The 24,971-nt window shown below is 42.2% G+C and overlaps 1 protein-coding gene across 5 annotated transcripts in view; it reads right to left on the reverse strand.

Moving 5' to 3' along the window:
- The window catches only part of Cacnb4 (calcium voltage-gated channel auxiliary subunit beta 4), a 267,899-nt gene that overhangs the window by 114,211 nt on the left and 128,717 nt on the right, over positions 1-24,971 (reverse strand). Inside the window, exons 1-2 of one of the 5 annotated variants that reach the window (XM_031370260.1) lie at positions 21,193-21,496; positions 19,165-19,324 (exon numbers count right to left, since the gene is read on the reverse strand). The exons of 3 other annotated variants lie outside the window; for them this stretch is intronic. In XM_031370260.1, the coding sequence (XP_031226120.1) occupies positions 19,165-19,170 (6 nt within the window). In that variant the 5' untranslated portion in view covers positions 19,171-19,324; positions 21,193-21,496. Of the gene's footprint in view, positions 1-19,164; positions 19,325-21,192; positions 21,497-24,971 lie in introns of those variants that run through there. One more of the 5 variants, XM_031370259.1, reaches the window with a different exon arrangement.

A 24,971-nucleotide genomic window follows, 5' to 3' on the forward strand; every position in this document is an offset into this window, starting at 1 on the left:
AAAAAAAAAAAAAAAAAGAAGAAGAAAAAGAAAATAGGTGGCCAAGGCTGAATGAGTGTCCCTTGGGAGTCCCTGACAACCACCTAACATGAAATCATTTCTGAGCATTTCCCTAGATTCCTCTTGATTCCTGGAGGAATTAAAGTTACTGGATTTCCATTCATTCTAAGCAACCACTTATTGAATGCCTGAATCAGGACAAGCATACAGTGCAAAGGTAAGCAAGGGAAAGGAGACAAGTAAGACAGACATTCCTGCTTCCCAAATGTTCACTGCTTCAAATGTGACCACACACAGGCACCCAAGAAAGAAGGAAGCTCTTTGTAAAAGCTCCCAATAACCTCACCCAGAATCTCTCAGCCACCCTTTAGTATCTGCCAGGTTTGCTAGTCCTAAGCCACCTTGACTAATTGAACCAAAGTCCTGAGAGAGAGCCTGATACCAAATAATGAACCCATTAAGACCCTGAGATGACTTGCAGCAGACATATGGTTCTGGGTGAGGAACCCCATCGCCCCAGCATCTCCCCAACTACATTCTGCTGAGCACTCGTTCTTCAAGAAATATTTCCTGATAGAAACGGTGTTGCTGAGATTACACTACTACTGTGGTTTGCTGTCTACTGTTTTGAGAAAGAGATATAGAGTATAGTAGTGATCACCAAGCTTACATGGCTGGGGACCTGTATTTTTTTTTTTACATGTATCAGTGAATATGCAAAATTAATGGCTAGAAAGTCATCTATGAAAATTAAGATATGGGGGAATGTTATGGGTAAATGTTATGTCTAAACCCAACAGAAAAACATACAACATAAGAACATGTGACAAGCACCCTCTACAGTTTCTAAATATTACATAGTAGGGTTTATGAAGATAGAGGTAGGGCCCAGAAACTATGTAGCTGAACTGCATTATCCCTAAGCAAGTTCCTGCTTACACAGGACCTTGGTAGAATCAGTAACTTTCTCAGCCAGGAGTCAAAATCAACAGCTGAAGGGCTGCAGCCTCCAAAGTTGACCTGGCTCCTGACCAGCACTCACTGGATCAGTCCAGAAGACATCAAAAAAGATGGCCAACATCCCAGCCTCATCAGCATGACTATCTGTCAGTCACTTAAGCCAAATGCAGAGTACCTCTTCCTTTCTAAGCCAACGGGCCACCAGCCAGATGACCCGACATCCCACACAGGTCCCAATCACTTCTTCCTCTGTTTCCACCTAACGCTGACCTAGCTCAGCTCCATCATCTCTGATCTGGGCTATTTCCACAGCTTTCTAACAGGCCTCCTTGCCTGAGCCCTTCCTTTTGTCCTCTCAATGCACAGAAACTCATCCCACTGCCCAGCTTCACAAGGCTGTAGCTGCAGCGCAGTGCTAGAACACCTGCCACAATGCATGAAGCTCTAGGTTCAGGCTCCAGGACTGCTAATAAAATAAAATAAGAAAATAAGTTTCTCACTATCTCCCAATCACCCATTGCCACTCATTTCTCCCTAAGTATGTTTAGCGGAAGAGTGCTGTGGGTGGTCCCCCAAAACCAGATCTTGGTGGCTTGCAGCCGCTTGCATAGGACACTATGGCACATACTGCTTTTTCCTTCCTTCTAGCTCTTTCTTTTGGAAAGTAGCTAAAACCTGGGTATGCTTTCCCTGACTGCCTGAGCCTTCTCGCTTAATTCTCTGGACATTTAAGCCACTCCACTTCTGCCATGCAGATGCTTGCCAAACTCCATTGCAGAACTTGCTGGCTGCCTCAGATCCTGGCATTAAAAGGCATGGCTTTGCTTTCTCTTCTCTGCCCTTTGCCTTAAGGCAGCTGTCAAGATTTATACCTTGCCTGCCCTCTTGTTCTCTCACACTTCAATAAATTGTCCTTAGCTTCTCAGTCTGTTTTTAAATTCTTTTACTAACAAGCCTGGGAACCTAAAACCGGCTTCTTAAGATTCTCTGAAAACAGGGTTATCCCTTACAGACCCAGCGCAGCTAGATGCACTCAAATGAAAACTTATCTGAGCGCTGTGGCTGATGGGACTCTTATGCTCAGGAGGTGAATTTGGAGGATGAGAGTCAGCTCCTCTGCTCAGAAAGACTCGAAGAGCTGGGAGGAAGTGGGAACAGGTTTTGTCAGTAGGTAGTAGTCCACACCTTTCAAGAACTGGATGGAAAAGCAGAAACACAACAGCCTCTGATATCGGCTTGTGATCAAGGCTGCAGGAGTCCAGCGGTGATGGCTCACCTGACCAGCTCACAAAGCAGACATTGGAAACGAAGCTGGAAAATTAGCAGTGGACGAGCAGAAGAGCATGCTTGGCTTCAGGTTGTCCGTTAAGTGGGCCAAATAATGTGAAGGAGCCCATAGTCACTGAAGCTGAGACGTGGGTATGGGGTCCCACCGCTTTCCTTAAATGCTGAATGTTGGGAATCCTGCTGCTTTCGTGGTAAAACTCAACAGTCTTCATCTTCTTTAAAAGGGGGCGGGGCCCTTTCAAACCAGAGGCTGGATGGTTTCTTATAAAGACTGTTGTCAACCCTGGAGTTCAGTGCAACCTTTTCACTCATGCACACGGCATCTGCTGGTCACCAACCCTCTGTCCCCTCAGCTCCCCACTTTAACCTTTACTGATCACATTTTGACGGCTACACCTAGCACTTTGCTAGCGTCTACTCATGAAAAGGAATACATATTGCTTGTCTTTTTGAATCTAGCTTGTAATGCATGATAATACACTAAAATAATGTCCTACAGAGTTCCATCCATTTTGCTGCAAATGCTGGGGTTTCATTGTTCTTTGTGACTGGATAATACTCTACTATGCGTATAGGCCACTTTTTTTTTTTAAATTCATTGCTCTGTTGATGGGCACCTACACTGATTTCATCTTAGCTTTTGTGAATAAACATGACTATGTACAGGTATCTCTGTGGTATGCTGAATTAATTTCCTTGAAATACATACTAAATTAGTAAGACCGTATGGTGAATCTATTTTTTGTTTTTGAAGAGTCTCCATATTGTCTCCATAATGACTGCACTAGTTTACCTCCCCACCAGTGGGAAGAGTTCCTTCCTCCACATTTTCACCAGCACTTGCTATCACTTAGCAGTAGATGAAGATGCAGGTTACTTATCTGTAGATGAAGAAAACCATCTACCAGTACCGAACCTAACCTCAAGACAGTAGAAAATTCCAGTAACTCATGGTTGGTACATTATGGCTGCTGAATTCTCACTCTCTAAAGCCCATAAGGCCAGCCCCAAGGTGCTGCTACCAGAGGGGCATGGGACATCTTGTAAAAGGACCTTACGGTCATCAGGAGCATGCCCTGGAATCTTCCTCCTTCTTTGCTTTCTGCCTGTCAGGTGAACATTGCTATCTGTCACCTCTGTCAACAATAAGCAATGAGTCTGCTAATCACAGACTAGACTGTCTAAACCTGTAACTCAAAATAAGGCTTCTTCAAGAGCCTGTTGATTATCTCATGGATTCTGCGACAGTGATAGAGAACTGACCCAAGCCCTTAAAGACTGAAGAAACAGTTCCACTGTCCACTGACCCTCTTGTCTCTGGAGAACCTCAGAGGTCATGTAACATTTACCCTTGTTTAAAAGATAACAGATATGTCTTATACCTGTGGAGGAATGATATCATTACAGCCTGCTGAAGAGTCTCCCCAACTGCAGGAAAGCAATCTGGAGACTCAAACCGCTTCCATTTAATACGTGGGGGTGGGGCTTTTTGCTTAGGACATCTTTGCAAGTTCTCAGGAACTGAAAACTCATATACACTTGAAAGGCAGGTTAACTAACCACAGCTGACAAAATTCTCGAGAGGCATCTAGAGCAAGGTGCCTGATACGCCCTCTCCACAGCCTCCTCAGGCCACCTTTGTAATCCAGTTGCTAAGTTAGGCGCATTCGCCATCCTTGAGCGGGCTGCTGGCTGGCATTTGGAAAGCCGGCTTCTCGATGCAAATGCAACACTCGGATGAAAACTGAGCGACGAGCTGCACAGCTCACAGCCAGAATATGTTTTAGTCGAAGGGATATGAATCAAAACACTCACAAAATCTAGGCTATGCATTTCCCTGTCCTCTTTCCGCCTTATTTGAATCTTATTTGAATCTCCCTCCCCCTCTCTATCATTCCTCTCTGCTTCTCCTCTGCTTCTCTTAACGTTTTAAGGAGAATTCATGCAATTAAACTTAGAAGTAGGTATCAGCAAATGCATTTGAGCTACATGTATTCCCAGTACTATTTAAAACCGAGCTAAACTCATGTATTTATCAATGTACTGCTCAATCCTAATAAACTTCCAAGAGTTAAAGTACTCCACACCTTATGCTGTAGCTCTGACACAAGAAGTTAGGTGCACACACAATTTAAAATACAGTAGTTTTAACAAGGTCTACATCACCCTCATTATAACACTGTGCTCTGCACTAGTAATAACTTCAAAATTGAAGCTACAAAAATAACATGAGAAATCAACTTTGAACAGGTGTGGTGGCCCGTGCCTTTAATTCCCAGGTCTAGGAGGCAGAGGCAAGCAGACTTCTGTTAGAGGACAGCCTCTTCCACATAGCAAGTTCTAGGCCAGCAAGGGATACATGGTCAAACCCTGTCTCAGAGATAAGTCAAGAGGGGATGGGGGGAATGGAGGGAGGGAGGAGGAGAGAGAGAAGGAGAGGGGAAAGGACCAATCTTTAACAAACAGTATATAACTGCATTGGAGAGAGATGGCTCAGCCATTAAGAGAATGCATTGTTCTTGCAAAGGACTGAAGTTCATTTCCTAGCATCCAAGTCAGGCAGCTAGATCATACAGCTAGGATATACTTATAATCCTAGCTCCAGGGGATAGGATGCTCCTACAAGCACTGCCACTCATGTGTATATGCACAAATACGTAGACAGAATTAAAAATAAAATGATTTAAGAGTACATATATATGTATGAAATTGCCATTGTAGGCTAACCTCAAAAAATAACTTAAAAAGAAAATAATTATTTTAAGTACATAAATTTTGAAAATGAAAATATTCAAGTGATGTTCTAATAATATGTGAGGCTGGCTTAGCTTTAAGACACCTCCATACAAATATTTAATTATTTGTTTTTATGGGTACATGTGTGAGTTTGTGTCCATCATGTGTGCACAGTAGCCAAAGGAAGACAGAAGAGGGAGAGTCCGATGTCCTGGAATGGGAGTTACAGGTAGTCATGAGCTACTACACAGGTGCTGGGAACCAAGTCTGAGCCCTCTACAAGAGTAGCAGTACTTATAGATGCTGAGCCAAGTCTTCAGTCCCTCGTGCAGTTATTTAGAGGCTTATTTGCTACCTCTCAGTCAAGTGTCTCCACCCACGACCAAACACACATACAGGAGTAAATACCTGGATATTAAAACCTTACCAAAATGATTCCCAGTGAAGATTCTTGACAACCATTTGGTTCTGTATCTCTGGAACAGACGCTTTACTGTGGCCACTGACAGAGTTCTCTTAGCTTGTGCCAGCTCTTCCCAGTGAGAACCACCTGGCTCTAACCCTGCAGAAACTGCCAAGACCAGCAGAAAATTCTACTCTGAGTCCTCTTTACCTAAAAATTGTGTTTGTGGAAGAGATGAGGTACATGCTTATGTGGGTACATGGGTACCACCACAGTGATCTGTTCCCTGGGGAACAGCTCTGATGAGCATCACCAAGGATACCACCTTGTGCTTCAGGTACAGATGGGTCATACATCTCTATCCTAGGCCAGCTAATCCACCCGTCCAGGACCAGGGCTCCTTCTACACTCAGGACTCCTGATCAATGTAAGAGTAAGCACCCAGTCAATGTAAGGGTCTACTCCCCGCCACATTTCAGAAGCCCTAACAACAGGGAACAAAAGGTCTGTTATAGCTATCTGCCTTCTAAACCGACCTCCCTGAATAGCACTGGTTTAACTTGTTTACTCGAAAGAAACAGAACTCCTAAAACTTCCAGTTAGAGAATAATACAGGCTCAGAAATATGTTCAAGTCATATGTGCACATCTCCATGGAATTTCATGGTTTAGTCTGCTATGCAAGCAACTACCAATCAGAATAGATTTTGTAACAGACACATATAGAGTCTGTATGGCTTTGCTAAAAGTGGTAAAGCCTGGCCTCTGAGTAAGTATTTCCCATGATCTTCTGATGGTTTCCACTCAAGTTCTGTTCTCAACACTAAAGTAAACTGCTGCCCCTCTATGTCTACCCAACTTGGTCATTACATCATCTCTTTCAAAGAATACCGTTGCCAGCTCTGCAGATGCTCACATTCTAACCCTGCACTTACAAAGCCTCTCTGTGTCTCATGTTACCTCAACCACTGAACAACAATATTTAGGGGTCCTAAGGAGCCCAACTCAGGCTCCTGTGTGCTTTTCTGTGGCCTTTCATTATCTATAGAGACTTCTGTGTATTAAAGGCATGGTTAATCTGTTTTCCACTGGAGTAACAGAAAACCACAGACTGGGTAATTCACAAAGAAGACACTTAATCAAGTCAGAGTCTGAAGATGTGAGTTCACATTGGCGTCTACGGAGCTAATGCTGCCTTGGATCACAAACCACACCACCTTGTGAGAATACAGTGCTAGCTCAGGTCGCCTGTCCATTTCTTAGATAGCTTCTGCTGCTGTCCTTGCAACCAGTCCCTCAGGACCTGATCTCATCTAACTCTAAGCACTTCCCTGAAGCTTCATCCAAACCATAACCCCCTCTAAGCTTTCCTTCCAAAGTTTCCTCACAAACCTTTAGTTTTTCCCTATTGCTGAGTCCCACCCCCCCACCACCCCTGCTAATGAAGTATCCCAAGGCTTCATTAGCATAAGAATTAAGACTCAGATAAACTATCTGCAGGGAAAACTATGTCCACATAATGAAACAGAAAACACGTCTTAATGGAAAATTACCAGCACCAAGTCCTTCATAGCCTCAGTCACACCTTCAGAGGTGTGTTTTGGGAGTACCTTCAAACTGTGCTTTCATCTACTCATTTGAATATACACTCAGACAAAAACAACCTCATCTTGCCTCTCCATGTCACCTCCTACACTTCTCCAGTCTGCTCTTGCCCAGTACAGCTGACCTACAAACTCTGCAGTGTGGCCTCCGGTAGGTACTTTGACCAACAGAAACCAGACTTCAAGAGAAAGTAGTACCATTTCTGGCTTCCATTCTGGGAAATGCTCCCAGGCAGGTACCCTCAGGGTGATACCTTTAACAGAAAAAGCTGTGTACTTCCCTAAGGAGCTTTCTGAACAAAACTCAGTCCTTCCAGGGTCTTCCATCTGCTGTTGGGTCTAGGAGTAGTGACCACTGTGGGTTGCCAGCATGGTCTCCTATAGTTTCCCTATATGCTTTACATTTCATTAAATCCTTTCAAGTTATTCTAATTTGGGCACACTATTTTTTTTTCCTTCTGGTAGTATCACCTCCTATCACATATCTTGCAATTCTCTGTGCTTTTGACAAATATCGATGTCCATTTGCCTTTTAAAAATATTGCTACTGAATCATGCAAGTGGTTTTTTTGAGTTGGAAGCTCATGGACATGAATTGCAAATGATAAAGACAAAGAACAAAATGGACCTTGAATCTTCTCAGCTAAGGCCAAATGTAGCACTAACTTGCAACTCTCAACACGACCTGCACACAAATTTGAGTATTTCCCTAAACTCCCAAACCTCTTTCCAAGGTTCTCCAGCACTGACATTTTATTTCGCTTATGTTTTATGGAGATATTATCATTTTAATCCATCATCAACTCTTCACTTCAAACTTCATTACAGAGCAACATGAAACAAAGCCTTGAAAGAAACTGGGTAGCAAATTTGATCTCTAAGCAAGTAAAGGTCTAATATTGGGTCTGAGAGCAATATGTTCTCTGTTCAGGAAATCCATTGTCAAACACCATATAAATATATGATGCAGGCACCTTTCGGGAGTTGTCTGGATCTTTAAATATTACTGGCCCTCAGAATTTGGCATCACATAAAAGAATGTTGTCCTAGAAGGATATGCAAGGAAAGTTCTAGCTCCATTTGAAACAACTTCTGAGCCACTCTGAGAAAGGTTATCTAACCACTCTGGGTCTTGGGGTTTTTAACTACAAAAACGAGGCTGAGGATTGGGGCAATTTTTGCAATTTTTGTTGAAAAACTAGCAACAAATTATTACAACAGAGTAGGGGAGTGCTTCCTATGCTCCCAGAAGCAAAGCTATTATCAAGAAATGTCTTACAGTTTTATATTTCAGATTGAATGCTTTGAGCTAATTCGGTGTTTCTCTCGAGCAGTAAAGAATTTATTTAAATATAAGACCATCTTATAATATTCACAAATATAAATAAATCTTAAATTTTGTTAATCATTTTATCTAGGAATTCTATCTACAGAAATATTCTGGAGAAATGTTTCCCGGTATACAAAAATATTCATAGAAAAAAATGTTAAAAGTCAGCCTTTCTCTGTAGGGTAGTTGAATGAAAACTCTTTCAAATCTTTATCAGTGGTTGTAGGAATTTGGATAAGAAATATACCCCATCGACTCCCATATTTGAATACTTGGCCCCTGGCTAGGAGCACTGTATGGGAAGGTTGTGGAACCTTTAGGAAGTACACCACTGGGGAGGTGGGGAGGGGAACAGGCTTGGAGAATTCAATCTCATCCTCCTTCCAGCTTGCTCTCTCTGTTTCCTGTGTATGGATGGAAACATGATCTTTCAGCTTCCTGATCTGGCTTCCAACTCCCCAGCCACATTATGGACTCTCCCTCTGGAACTGTAAGTCAAGATAAACTCTGCATCCCATAAATGGTGTTTTGTGATATCAACAAAAAGAACTGGGTTTTTCCCATGACACAACCACAGCCAGTATGTTACGAAAAAGAGCCAACTGGCATACAAATTATCTGTGGTATACTCTTTTAGGTGTCATAATAGGATAAGACTTATTTTGATATTATTTGTATTTTTTATTATGCGTGTGAGACATGTATATATTTAAGAGTATTTTTCTACATTCCCATGTCTGTCAGTGCATTAGGAAAAGGACTGAAGAACTTCTTTTCCTGGAGGGTGGTTAAGCAAAAACCTTAGTGAATTAGTGATCATGGTCAGTAGGGAGGGAACAGGCAAGGAGGTTCTGAGAGAGAGTTATTGCTCTCACTGCCCGGTTTTATATTATCTAACTTTTCCAAAAGTATTACATTTCACTGACTTGAAGATGTATTTTAAAATTCAGTATTAGATTATGTACAATGGTATTTAAAAACACTGCCAGTAAAACTATGATGCATTATTAGTTTTAGGATATGGCTCTTAGATATGTTAAACATGACAAAATATGTATAAGAATCAATAAAATATAGCATATTCTTCATAAATGTTAAAATGAGAGAAGAGATTTACAACTGATAACCTAAAAATACATGCATAATGGAGGCTGGAGAGATGGCTCAGCAGTTTAGAGCACTGGATGCTCATCCAGAGGTCCTGAGTTCAATTTCCAGCAACCACATGGTGGCTCACAACCATCTGTAATGGGATCTGATGCCCTCTTCTGGTGTGTCTGAAGAGAGCGACAGTGTACTCATGCATAAAATAAATAAATAGATCTTTTAAAAAACATGCATTATGGATCTGGAGAGGTGGTTCTGTGGTTAAAATCATGGCTGCTCTTGTAGTTCCTAGCACCCACAGCAGATGCTTCACAACTGCTTGGAACTTCATTTCCAAGGCATAGGACATCCTCTGGCCTTCTCAGATACCTGCAAACACATGGTGCACATAAACTTCTGGAGGTACACAGATAGACATGTAAATAAAAACTCATCATTTTATAAAAGACTATGCATTGTGGTTTATGTAATATGCTTTCAGTTTTCAGTTGACTAATGGTGAAATTTGATCATCAGAGGAATTCTCTTGTGAAACCTGACACATCCAGAGTCTCTTTGGCCTGTGCAGCTATAGTCCTGTATTGCTGTGTGCTAACTTTGCAATCTCCCAGTACTTCACAAAGCACCTGTGCATCATGATGATTAAAATGTTCCGTCCTGTATTGCTGTGTGCTAACTTTGCAATCTCCCAGTACTTCACAAAGCACCTGTGCATCATGATGATTAAAATGTTCCTTGTCATCTGACCTTATCAAGTTCATCCTAATTCCAATACCGTGGCCAGATGGTTTGAAAATATGAAAAATAAGTTCTTAATCCCATCACTTGAATCAATAGAGCCTTTGAATCAAATAGGCACTAAGACATTAATCTCTGAGGCATCCATTGAAACCGGATGGCATCAAGCTATCAATAATGAGTGTTTGGCAAGACTAAGAGACCAATACGTTTACTCACTTACTACTTTAACACAATACTCCCCATATTTCCCTATCAGCATAGGTGATTAATATTTGTTCCAATTTTTACTTTATTCAAATGTGATTTAAGGGAATATTCTGGAGACTGTCCTCAAGTCAAGAATTTCACTTGCATTTTTATAGCCTTTGGGTACAGTTACTTTTAAAAGGAATAACTGATTCTTAAAAAGAATCAATGTCTCCTAGAACTTACTACACTTCTGGGGTCTTGTATTTAGTTGGTTATTGGTCTCAGAACATCCCAAACAATAACAATAATGATGAATGGAACAAAAGTTACAGAGAAAAAAATATTTGAAAATATTCTTAGATAATGGTTTTGCATACCTGTAATCTCAGCACTAAGGATTTGAAACCCAAACTCAAAAATTTTCTAAAAATTATATATATATATATACATATATATGTTAGCTGTAATATATATATATGTATATATATATGCATATATATATATATATATACACACTATTGATGCTGAGAGTCATATCAATCACAAAATGGTTATTCTAACACTGTGTATGCCTACACTCTTAATGTACAGATTGGACACCTTTGTTGGTAGGAAAGATGACTCAGTGTGCCACCCCAGGTCTGACGCTCACACATTGCCAGCTCAGGCAGCTGAGGAAGTATGACACGGGAAAGGAGAGCAAACCCATCGAGGAGCATTTTTGTTGGAATCTGGAGTTAAAGTCTTACATAAAACATTTGCCTTCACAAAGCACAGTCTTTCCCTACACGTGTACCACACACACTTGCTTCTTTTAAAGATCCTGAAAAAAGCCAAATATGCAGAATTAAGGCCCACACACTGACACCTTACTCAGTGTGTACATAATGCCATGGTAATTGATCATTTCAGAAAGCAAATAGCACACAGTGTCATTTGTATCCCAAAGGAAGAAATGCTTATCCACAAACAGAACATAATTCTGGATGCAGAAAAAAATCTTAGAAACTATCTAATCAAAACTTCATTTATCCAAGAGAAATTGAGGACTAGGAAGAAGATAAAGGTGCCTGTCCAAAGTCGCCACTCGTAATAGGCCAAGGCCAAGACTTCCAAACCCTCATATTCTCTCAAGGACTCTCTGATCTCCTTTTCCAAAACAAGACTTGAGTTAACTGTAAGATCTCAGAAGAGCCATGACTTCTACCTATCCGTTTCTATTATCACCCTGAATATGGTTCTGTGTTACTGCTAGCTTTATATAGATCACTTTACACAGAATATGACATTTGGTGGGGACATACACGTAGACATAGAGAAATAGAAATAAATATATTCTATAGGATTTTGGGTGAATCACCATAAAAACATTATTCAAGAGTGTTAGAAATAAACCAAGGTTCTTGGTAGGAACTTGTGTGGTAAGGGGCATACTTAGTTCCCCAAATCAGAATATATATATTCATTTGAAGGACTATATATATATATTAAATATATATGTATACTAAATAACAATTTTTGGAACCACCAAGATAACCAGTTTCATTATTGTTTATGCTACAGAGACAAGGAGATCGAGGCACAGAAAGCTTAAGAAACATACCCGGATTTGCCTTTATCAGCCCCCACTCCCCAAGGACCCAGGGAGCTATTTGGAAAGAAGGCAGAAAGACTGTACGAGCCAGAGGTGTGGCTGACTCCAGAGAAACAGCATCTTCTAGACATAACTGTTCTGATATGCATACGAACTCACAAAGCATGTGACAGCTCACACAAGATTTACACAGGTTCAAGTCAGACAAAGTCCCAGCATGGAGAAAGGGAAGTGGACACAGGGTGCCCTGTGGTTCTTAGTTAAGATGTTATCTTCCACTGGTATTTGCTAGGAAAGGGGGAAAAGGGTTTTCTTCAGTGGAGTGTCACTGGGTGAACTGGCCACACTCCTTGACAGGCCCCAGAAGTGCTTGACCATCTTGACCAACAGACTGAATGTTTTATGTGTGTGTGTGTGTGTGTGTGTGTGTGTGTGTGTGTGTGTGTGTGTGCGTGTGTGTGTGCATGTGCATCTGCATATGTGTGCTTTTTGTTATGCTTTGTATTATTTTATTATATTTTGTTTTATTTGGATTTTCCTGTTTTGAGAGAGAGAGAAAGAACATGAAGTTGGGTGGATAGAGAGGTACAGAGGATCTGAGACGAGTCTGGGGAAGAGAAAGAATATAATCAAACTATAGCATATTTTAAAAATAAGAAGAAATGAGAAAGAAAGAAAGATACTCAGGGGAGTTAGAAGAAGTGGTGAGTTAGACTCAATCCCAGGCACTCTGGGACTGAGGCTCCCCCCTCAGTCACAGCATTATTAGACTACATTACTGTCTTATGCTATAAAGCAAAAAATTAAAAAGAAAATATTACTTTTCATAGTTTACACCTATGTTCAGTATAAAAGAAATTAAGTTTTATGAAGACTTAAAAATTCTGAGAAACACTTTAAGCTACAGCCATATCATTCATCAAAAGTTCAACAATGCTAATGAGAGCAGTGACACTGAAGATCAAATCTTTTTCCAAATGATGCTCAAGCTGAGAGGAAAAGTAAGATTTAGATCTAATAGGAATTATTGAAAGACAAAATCAGAGTCTAAACCACAGGCTCCTGACAGGGGTTCCCGATATTCACATTGGGGTACAGCCTTCATTTCAGTTCCCAGGAACACAAAAGAAAATCCAAAATGTTCCCATTTGTTTTGTACTTTGTTTTACTCTTAATGGTCTCTCTTTAGAGCCTAGGCTGGCCTCCGACTTCTGAAGTAATCCAAACCTGCCTTGAACACACAATAGTTCTTTGCCTCGGCCTTCTGAGACCTGGAACTACATGCAGGAGCTACTATACATGTTCAAGACATCCTGCTTTAAGTGTAAACCTTTTAAATACTTCTTCAACAGATAAAAAAACAAAAACAAAATGCTGGACATGTGAAATACTGACAGTGGATAAATATCTAAGCCAACAACTAAAACCACACACTGATATTCAAAGACCAGATAAATACGGAGTGAGAGCAAGTTCTAGTCTTAGCACTCACCAATGCTAAGCTCCCTTCTTTCTATAAACCAATATAAACCAATATGTGCTGTAAAAATAGCAGTTGAGTTTTCCCTCAGCCTCACAGTCTTCAGCGTCTTAAATGGTTCAAAGCCCAGGCTATAAACATCTACAACTCCCTATCTGCTGCCATTACTTTATACGAACTGTAAACTGTCTTGCGTCTGCCCATTCAGCTGTGGCCTCTGGGGCCCTGTCTTCTATATGTAAGGCACATTTCGTCAACTGCATCGGTTTGGCAGCTGTGGGTTGCAATCCAGTGTGAGGCTAGGCCATCCCCCACCCCCGCAAAAACAAAAACAAAACAAAAACCTGGCACAAGTTTCTAAACACATATAACCAAAAGTTTCAGCATCTAACATGTAAAGAATGGATGATGGTTCTGACAGCACACTCCCCTCTGCATGATGCAATTTGAATGTGGCCTCGGACCCAGCATTTCATACTGACCCAGCATCTCACACCACCGCCATGCCACTCGACATCACAATACCTCAACACGGACTCCAAACAGCTGCGGGTTAGAACCTGCAGGTTTTGACAGTCTATATGAAGTCCCCCCTCCAATGAGAGAATAATGGTCTAATTACAGAAACCAGACTTTTGAGAGTGTTTTTCTATTATTCCTCAGCATGGAAGGTTTTGATCAGTAGCATAGTGCTAGAATGTTTTACTTTTGTAATTGCTAATGTGAAGTTGCTAATGAGTTTCATTAAAAATTTTTCACATAGATTTTGTCTTGGGATTTCCAACAACTTCTGAAATGGTGCTCAATATACTTCTGGCATTTGGTACTGTGCCTCTGTATATTCCCCTAAAATTTAATTGTTTTGTGCATTGTTTTATGTGTATGGTTATTTTACCTGCATGTATGTCTCTGTACCACATGAGTATCTGATGCCTGCAAAGGCCATAAGAGAGCATTAGATCCCCCAGAACTAGAGTCAGACACAGACAGGAGCTACCATGTGAGTGCTGAATCAAACCCTGGTCCTCTGGGAGAGCAGCCAATGTTTTCAACCACTGAGCCATCTATGCATGCAAAAAAAAAGTGTGTTTCTCCTTTCCTTCCTTCCTTCCTTCCTTCCTTCCTTCTTTCCTTCTTCTCTCCCTCCCTCCCTCCCTCCCTTCCTTTCTCCCTTCCTTCCTTCCTTCCCTTGATGAATGCTTGTTGGTTTGTTTGAAAAAGAATTTTTCTATGTAGCCCTGGCTGTCCTGGAACTTACAATGTAGGCAGGGCTGGTCTTGAACTCACAGAGATTCGCCTGCTTCTGCATCCAGAATGCTGAGATTGAAGGTATGTGCTATCATGCCCATCTTAATTCTTTATATAAAACTAAACAGCAGAAACTGATATCAGGATGTAGTTTATCATAAAGACCCTTATGGAAAAGATAGGTAATCTCCCTTGAGACTGAACCCTCGGATGCTATAGAAAATGTAAAAATTAAGATCCAGGTTAAGGAGGGAATTAACTCCTGGTCAGCAGAGGCTGCTCCCTGCTAGTAAGCAGTGGGAAGATGCCATCCTTGGTCTAACCTCAGCATTCACAGAGATTCCACCCCTCCTCCTGGGCTGAGACTTCATGGTGGTGCTGAGAAAAGAAGTCTTTCCTTCCCAGGAAGAATAAGCATAGGAAAAAAGGCTAAGTTTGCTGTGCTGAAAGACTGTAAGGTGGATAAAAATGCAAAATTAGTTGCCTTTGTTGAGAGTCTCCTTCTGATGAAAGTGGTGCCGGAGATTTCATGGCCAGTCACTTTGACAGACATCACTGTGGCAAGTGTTGTCTGACTTAACTGCTTCAACAAACTGGAAGACAGGTAATGGTTAACAAAAAGACAGGAACTGAAAAAAAGTAAGGATTAAACAAGTATATTCATGCAAATTTGAATTTGTCTTTACTAGATGGTGAAATTATATGTATAGCAAAGGAATTGCTTTAAGACATTCTGATTTTTTATCATAAGTGCATGATTATGCATGTGCAGACATCTGGGGGGCACAGGGCAACTTTGTGGGACCACTTCTCTCAATCTATCTTTATCTGGTTTATGACGATTGGACTTAGATCATTAGGCTTATACACCAAGCATTTTTACCTGCTGAGCCATCTTGTCAGCCCAAAACAGTTTGAAAATACATTTCTTTATGATTTATTATCAGTTAAGTTCTTAACTTGTGTGTCTATTTTTATGTATTTATATACCTAGGGTTGCATAAAAATTTCTCAAGTAAAAAGGGGCTATTGTAAGGTGGCTGTAAAAATTGCTGTTTTCACAGCTCCTGTGGCTTGTTCCAACATGCTAACAGCATCAAAGCCTGCCTAGTTTTTAAGGATACAGCTCTGTAGAGTTTGCTGGGTCTAATTTTCAACTTAGCTCCACTGATACATGAGTGAAATTATGATATGACTATTGTTTGAAATGACAAATGGGAGAGGCAAGACAAGATGGAAAATAATAACCAGTGTAGTTATGCCCGCTATTTCTCTTTCAGTTGCTCACCTGGAGAAGTGTTAAAGAAGAGATGAAGAACAGAATGGCGAGGACTATCAAGCCAGTAATAAGATCATTGGAAAGAAAGGCTGAGGCAAAGGAATCCTGTGGGCCCTTTACCTTATGATCAGTTTACATAGTTGCTGCTGACTTTCTACTGAGCGTCACACAGATATAAGTTCCACGAAGTGATATGGCATTTACTGAGGACATACAACTGGAGTCATGGTACTATAAAACTCTGGACTCAATTGTGCTGCACTGTGAACAAGATCCCTCAAGGGACTTCTTTGCCAGATGATAGACTTTGGGAAAGTGGCTGGATTCTCAGGACTCTTATCTAACTAATGGAGTCATGTCTTCATGGATTCATAGTATAATGGTATGATCAAGAAGTAGTAAAAGGAAGGAAATTAGACCTAGTTGAAGGAAGTAGGTCACAGAAACCATACCCTGGGCCCTCCCTGTCTTCCTTTTTTCTCTGTCTCTTATCTAGCATGAGATGAAGATGTTCCTCTGCCACACATTGCTGCCACAATGATGTTCTACCCAAACACATGAGCCCAAGAACCCTCTGAAACCGTGAGTCAAAACAAATGCCTTGAGTTGTTCCCACAGGCACTTCCGTCGTTCAATGTAAAACTAGCTTACTGTGAGCCATTTATAACCTAAAGAGGAGAAATGCTGTCAGGAAAGAATACAGAAGCACCTGCACTGGGCTGATGTGATGACTGAGGGTCACACTCTCATCTCTCACCCCAAAATGGAGAAAGCGGCAGGAGGGGCAAACTCATGGCCTGTGGTCAAATTTAAGGAATTTCTCTCTTAGCATCATCATAATTTAATATGGAAATCATTGCTATACATATTTTAGAATTTATAGGAATTTGATTGAAGAAAAGGTGTGTGCATCATTTACTTCTCAGATCCTGGCTTACTACCACAATAGCTCAGCTGAGTAAAACACCTACATCTCTCTCAGTGAGATCTCTCATACAAACCATAAGCACTCAATTTACTTCTCTAGCTATGGATGCCAAAATCCCCATCTTCAGACTCCCTTACAGACCAGTTTTCATACTCTGGGAATGGACTATCAAGACTCTCTGCCCTAGAAGCATAAAGGCCTTTGGTCTGCTTGTTTCCAGGAGAAATCCAAACTTGAATATCTCTAGGACATTTTTCTAAAGGCCCTTAGCCACATCAACCCTCCGTCTGAAGTTTATCTTCCTCCTGAAGAAGCACAAGGACACATCTTCATAGGAAACAACTTTAAACTGGAACTCTTTCACGCTGTCATAGAGTGTGGCTTTTCAATCCTCCTGGGTGCCTCTGTTCACATCCAAGGCAGCTAGTAACTTCCCTTCTCCAAACTTCTGTGCTAGAAATCTGCCACTTAGTATCAACCATCAGTTAACAAAGCATGATGCATAGCTACATAGTAATGTGCATGATGCACCAGACTGTACAGTACATATGCGCACGTGGGTAATGCACTAATGCACATGTGGGTACACAGACACTTAGACAAACATAATTAGACAGCTTATTGGAAACAAATAGCTTCAAAAATTAATATACAGTTATCCTTAGAATGGTATATAATACATAGACATTTAAACACACACTTTTATATATGCATTCAAACAAAACATATACATTATAATTGGTACAATTTTCTTCCCCTTTATCACTCACCACTATCTCTAATGGTATTGATAACCACTTTATGTTTTCTTTCAATATTTAAAGACTGTATTTTCCTGGGTAATAAATGCTTTGAATTAAGACCTGATTGTCTTTCTCACCGAAAATGACCAAGTTTCTCCCTTAAGATGCTTTTAAACTTGGGCATTTGGAAATGGAAGAGCTTAGGAACATGAAACCAGCGACTATGTATGGCTAGCCCTGGCTGCACATTGGGAACTACTCTGGAGCATCTAAATTTCCTTTCAGTCATTCAGAATTCTACATGGCTGTGCAAAGCACTCTCTGCACAGGCCAGTGTCAGTGTACTTGATATTTAGTCAGGTGAGGTCAACACTTAACAGACCAGGATGTAACATAGCAGCAGGCTGAAGACAATCTATTACAAGGAAATGTGTTGACAGCCAAAAGTAGCATGTTACGATAAGCATTGACTATTGGAGAGTAGTGGGTCTCAGGCAACTTTTTCTGCTTTTTTGAGTCTCCTTATTAATTTATCTTTAAAAAAACTTATTATTTGTATAATAAGCCACCAGGACCTGTATTAAGATAGATTGGAGCAGTAAAAGTGGTGGGGTGCTGGGTAACACTTACATAGAAGCCAATGGCAGCTTGTGTACACAACCCACTGTAAGTGGCCCAGTGTCTGCATAGACACGTCTCAGGTGTGTACTGCATTATCCATGTTAAGGTGACTCACAAAGTAATGTGGACCGTGAATGTAGCTCAGTGATAGAGTCCTTGCCTAGAATGCATAAGCCCCTGGTTTTCATCCTCAGAAAAAAACCAAAAATGTGCAGTAACATGACAGTCTATGTGAACTCCCCTACTCTGATGAAAGGCCTTGCTGGGGGCCACTGGGTGAGCGTTTGCATTTTCTTTACTTAGGGATGGTCCTGGTCCTTCGCTGCCTGCCTCGTAACGCCAGCAGAAGTTATCAGACCTGTCCAAACAGACACCTCAGGACTAAAGAACCTGATATGTGCTTACTAAGCCATTCTGGTGAGCTTCTCTGTACTTTCTTACACGTATCGTGAGAGACAGAGGCTACCTGCTTCAGGCTTCAACCTAGGGCCCTACAAGGCTACTATCTATAGCTATCTGTGGGCCAGACTCAAAAAAACAAACAAACAAAAACCCACCACAATGCTGAAATCTCTCTTAGACCATGGAGCCAAGACGTGCTGACAGTGTATATCAAGGCTTTATCCTTAGGGTAAAACATCTGTCAGTAGGCAAAATGACCTGTTAACAGTCTCACTACATGGACACACTGATGGGAAGCATGTCTGATAGGCTGAGCTCCATACACCCCACAAGATCTGCAGTAGCACAGTGTGGTAGGGGCTCCCCAGCCCCCCAGAGGACACACCATTCTGAGCTCTGATGCCTGTTCATCCTCGGGTTGCAGCTGGCCACCTAAATGAAGCCTCTCCACACACCTATCCAGCAGACCTGTTCCAAGAGCTCTGCTTTGATCTGGGCAAACCCCACACTTACAGCCATCAATGCATTGGCACTGAGAGAGACTGCTGGGGATGTGGCACTCCAGGTGTGGCTTTATCTGGCACTCCACCGGCTCAGCTATTTAGGCCTAGTCGTCTCCATTGGCTTGAAGCTCTGTTCACACCATCTCGGGTAACACATCACATTATTCTTCCTTATAAAAACAAATAAACTCGAATGAGCATTCAGGGTCAGGTCAGCCCTCCGAACATCTCCGTCTTCCCCTCTGCTTTATGTACCCACTGTTCCCATCCCACCCCAGATCACTCCTCAGTTCTGCCCACTTCCTCACCTCCGTGGATTTACACAGCCCCAGGAGCTCAGCCTGCTGGCCACCACTGAGTCACTGGGAACACAGCACTGCAGTACCTAGCCCTACACGCCATCAGCTCTAGTCCGCAAGTCAGGCCACACTACACTCTTCACTTCCCACCCTACAGAAAAATCTGCTGTCCTAAGAGGCTGGACCAAAAGGAAAGACAAATGTTTCTGTACTTAGAATGCTCCCCCCCCTGACCTGGTGCATCTGAAATTTACACAGTTCTAGAGAACAAGGAGCTGCTCACATTAGTTCCTAGGCGACTCTGCTGCTTGTGGCAGCTGGCTTCTAAAAGCATTTCTGGAAAGAGACACAGCAAAACTCCAATCCACTTCGAAGCAACACTGCCCAAGTTTAAAATCATGGTCAGAAATAAAACTTACAACTCACCAAGGAATCAGATGTTTCATAACTGAGTGTGGAGGGAGACAGAGTGTAAGAAAATAGCCAGGCCTCCTGAAGAGCCCAGCTGTGAAGCTGCTTGACTGAACCCCTGTAGTCTCTGTCATCCCTCAATCCTACCTGCCAGAGCAGGCCTTCGTGACTTCAACCCCCAACATCACTGACTACAGCCCCTTGCAAAGACTTGACAGTCTAGTCACCTGAAGCACGCTGGGCGAAACACAGAGCGAGTTCACAGAAGAGTTAGAGTTACAGCTAACACAGAAGCTAAGCCTTCTGAGACCCAAGGGCAGCTATCTTTCATGGACAGCAGTTATGATGCATACATCTATACTGACATATGCCATAGGGTTCCCTTTTTTTTTCTGTTATAATCTGTTTATTGGGTGATTTAGCCAAAGACCCTTATATAACACATTTCTGTTTTGAATGTGGTAACATGCACAGCATTACACTCATAAAATTCAGACGCCCCACAGTATGTCCCATGGGCAACCCTTCAGCATCTTTCCTTGCAAGGTGTCTACGTAAGTGATGCAGAAACAGGTGCTGCCCCCAGCAAGAGTAAAAAAAAATGAAGAATCCAGCCATCACCTTTAACTTCTGTGTAAACTGTATAGCATACTATGCTACAAATCCAGGGATTGCAGAAAATCATTTCATCCATATGGTAAAACATTGCAGGAGGCTGAGCTATCAGGGGCAGGAGTCCAGTGTTGTAATACCAAGCACACATGAGTTCACTTCGGTCTTCCAGGGCAGGGTAGAGGGACACCACCTACCGCCTCGGCATCGGAGTATTGTGTGCATGACCCTTCGCATCTGATTTCCTTAACAAAGAAGCAGCAGAAACCACACTGTTTGTCTGGCCAGTAAGCACATAATAACACAGCTATAGCTGAGGACCTTCCATTCATGCTAGCTCAACAAACAACGTTATTATATAAAGAATAAGTCTTTCCTATGAACCCTGCTTACTGGAAAAACAGCACTTTCTGCATAGTTTAAGCCAGTCTAAAAGGGGCAGTTACCCCTCAGGAATCAAGCGTGGCCCTGGTCACAGAGAAATCCCAACAACCTATTCTCTTAGATGCTTTCCCTATCAAGTTAATTTCCCTTTTGTTTGACAATAAATAATTTCAGTTAGCTACAAACTACACAGAGCATACACAGCTGCCAGCAAGCACCCCAATGCTGTTGGCTTTCAGCTCCATGTTTCTTGCGTTGCCTAAGAAATAGGAGGGGGGAGTGGGAGGAGGAAGAGGAGGAGAGAGGGACCCGGCTATCTATGAAATACTTACAGCCTCCGAGTCTTCAACTCCATGCAGGTACAAATTGTCATACATGGAGGTCTGATAATCCACAGCACCTCTCTTAAGGCAAAAACAAAATTGCTGCAGAAACCACAGCTAGAGCTTGAAAAAAAAAAATAAAAGGCCTCTTTGAAAGAACTGCGCTGCCTTATCAATTCGTGTGGATTTACCAGGCAAGATGTTATTCATTCACATCATACAGGGCGAGGTTATCCCCAGAGACCTGCAGACCTGGCATTTTATCTGCCTCTCCAATACAGAGCATAAAAAGCAAAAGCCTTCCTCAAGCACAGACTGGTGACAGAGCTAGGAAAGCGGCCTCTGATTGGCTCAGCTTCCCTGCTTCAGTCAGCTGAAGAGCGTTCCCTGAGAGAGTGGAGGGTGACTCTGAGCATCCTATCCAGCACAGAGATGCTTCCTGTTTCACACGCATTGCTAGTTCTACAACAAACACTTAGCACTAGCCGAAAGGCTGTTCGAATGTTTAGGAAGGAGGGTTATCAGAGACTCGAATTACAGCCATTCATCCTCTTGGTTAAATGCACACTCGGAGGAGGGGGCAAAGGAGAGGTTTTATTTTTGAATATTTCATAAAGACAGGCATAGGCAGACACCAATCTCCATCCAACATCTGTACTTTGCAGAGGCGATTTAAGTAAAGGGACACTGAGTCATGTAGAAAAAAATTAATCTAAATGAAGGGAAGTAGATAAAATACCAGATGGTAAGATTTGTGGCATTTCTATAGGAAAAGTTTTCAATATTTTCACCAAAGTCTCTCTGCCTTACTGGCAAGATAACACCCTTGTGTCACTAGCGGAGTCTGTAGAGGTAGCCAAAACCTCTCAACTTGTAGAAGCAAAACTGAATGTTCGTTTAGTTCCATTTATTTAACACTCCTCTTTAAGTAACAGAATAAGTTGTTGGGAGAATCCTCACTCTGCCTCTTATACCTCTGCTTCCTGTACCTTTAATAATCCAGAACACTGCTGATCCTTCCCCACATCTCACTCAAGAAGGTCTCACCCCCAACCCTCTGCTCCCATACCATATTCACACTGATGGAGGACAAATTCTATAATGGGGTCACCTGAGATAGAGTTCCCCCACTTACCTATGGCTGTCTGCTCACCAGGAACGGATTGCAGCCTGACCCAGGAAAACCTACAGCTCACTCTAAAAGACTCCATCTAAATTTGGAAAGAAATTGGTGAGGGGCGAATAGCATCGTTGCGAGAAGCTGCATGAATCACGGGGTAAGAAATAACCCAGAAACTCCATATCGGCTTTGCCACTAACTTGACAGCTGACCTAGGCCAGTCAGGTGCTGCCTCTGCGGGCTTCAGTTTCTTCAGTTGTGACACTGAGAGAAGAAATAACTCAGAGAAAGAACTCTGCAGCTCTGAAGTGCAACATAAACACTTACCAGAGACAACCCTGCTTTGTCAGCCAGAAGTCATTGGCTGTAGTTCACAGGACCTCAGCAAGGAGTCACCGGCCTAGACCTGAGAAAGCAGGCCATTCTCCCAGCCAGTCTGAAAAGCCTAAGTCTAGAGCAACAAACCAAATCATCAAAAGTAACCCAAGAGCTATCAGAACTGAGAGCAGGACATTCCTTCTTCCTAGTTTGTGATGGCCCAACCGTTGATGGCTTCCAGTCATGTTTGCATATCTCAATATCTAATCACTTTTGAATCTAGAAGGTGGCAAGGCGACCTGGGTCCTCCAGACTCCCTACATGACCAACTCACACAGGATAGCTATCATCTTTGAGTCTGTGCCTACCCCAGAGGATGGCAGGAAAATAGTTGTACTCAAGAGATTCTATACAGAGAAATACTGAGCAGGCTCTACCTGCTGACAGCTGTGGGGTAGCCCCAGATGCTGGCTAGTGGACCACTCAACTCCCTTGAGCCCCACACTGCAAGAGGACTGGGTCAGAGGAATTCTAAGCTCAATTGTATTTTAATATTGTATTATTAATTTGGGGGGGATTGTGTATAATGTATTTTCATGATTCACCCCCCAACTCTTCCCGCTAACTCCACCCACACACTCTTCCCACCTACCCCCAACTTCAGGTTGTTAGTTTAATGAGCTTTTTAACCACTGCCATACATCTTAGCCAGAATGTACAGAAGGACAAGATCTTTTTTTTTTCCCCCTCAAATTCTCCAGGATAGTTTCTTACTTTACTATTTCAACTGAGATTATAGATGGTTCCTAATTATTTTTAAACAAGAATCAATTAAAAGGAGAAAAAAAGAAGTGGTCTGTTTTCAGAATTGACCAAAATGGGTGAAACTCTTTTTTCTGGGAAACTCTGCAAGGCTCAACTGCTCCCCTACATTTGGTTGCCTCTAATACTACCTGCTAATGCTGACACATGGCCTAAGAGGTAGGCTGAGCAGAGCAGGGGCTTGCTTCACAAGCTTCTCATACAACAGTCTGCCATCTGACTCAGGTTAGCTTGTGGGTACAGAGGCTCCGAGTCAAGCGCAGCAGCTGTGTTACTCCTGGCAAACCACACTCTGCTCAGGAAGAGCAGGAGCAGGTCAAGGCTGCCTCTGCCTGCTTCCCAGGAATTAGAGAAGCATGCCAGACTCAGAATCACAAGCCAATAAGGGACCCCAGAAGTCACCCAATCCAGACATTTTTTTCTTACACAGAAAGGATAAATTGATTTCTTCAAAGCCTCTTCTTCCTCCCCCTCCTTCTTCCCCAACTCCTCCTCTATCTCCTCCTCTCCTTTCATCTCCAATTCTGTGTGTATATGTGGTGTACATTCTTGTGTTTGAATATGTGTGTGCATGCTGAACCCAGAGTTCAGAAGAACCTTGGTAAGGGACTTGTTTCTGGGACTCTCTGGCATCAACAGAAAAAAGGGACTTAGAACTGTAGAAGGACTTAGGAATTGACCATCTCTGTCCCCAAATGCTCTGCCTAGCTTTGAAGTTCTGAAAGGTCCCTCGAAGCCTCCTGTTTCACACTCTTTCAAGTCCCCAGCTTTGGATGAAGGAGTCCAGTGACTCCACCAGGTTCAAATTCCAAGAGCCAAATTTTAAGGGTATATTCCCCACTGGAAGAAATACAAAGAAACTAAGGATGGGACCCTCACACTTTTGACACTGATTTTCCCAGGCTGAAAGGATGACAGACCACTTCCTCCTCTGATCTACTTATGATCTCCTACCTCAAATTAAACAGGATTCCTGGCAAGCCCTGAGGCTCATCTTACATTGGCATTCCTCAGTGCCACACCTGTCGCTTACTGCTGAGTGGCTTCCAAAACCACAGAGGCTGCCCCAATGCTCTCCTGACAGTGTTTCCACAAACCCACTTCTTTTAACCTCTGCATACAATCAGTGGCTCAAAGTCAGAAGATTCTACATAAAGGTATTATCTGCATGCTTCTCTGTTTATAAATCCTACATGGTTCTTGGAGAGCTGCTTGTTGGTATTTGATAGGTGTTTCAACTGTTTTGGGTAAGGTAGAGCAGGGCCTTTACTAAAAACCACCTGATATAACAAAACAAAATTTCTTCTGCTAGACATGGTGAGCTATGAAAAGTTACCTTCTTTGCCAAATGCTGAGCCTTATAATTCAGCAAGCCTATGCCCTTTTCTGGAAAGTAACAGACCCAGAATTTTCATTCTCTGATGTTTGGTAAGGACAGCAGAAGGAAACAGGAAGGCAAGAGTAAGGTGGCATGCTATGAATTGTGGGTAGCCATGAACAAGACAGTTGGAGCGATTTTAGAAGTTTT

This window comes from Mastomys coucha, unplaced genomic scaffold (genome assembly GCF_008632895.1).
Source record: "Mastomys coucha isolate ucsf_1 unplaced genomic scaffold, UCSF_Mcou_1 pScaffold15, whole genome shotgun sequence".
In the NCBI taxonomy this organism is placed as follows: domain Eukaryota; kingdom Metazoa; phylum Chordata; class Mammalia; order Rodentia; family Muridae; genus Mastomys; species Mastomys coucha.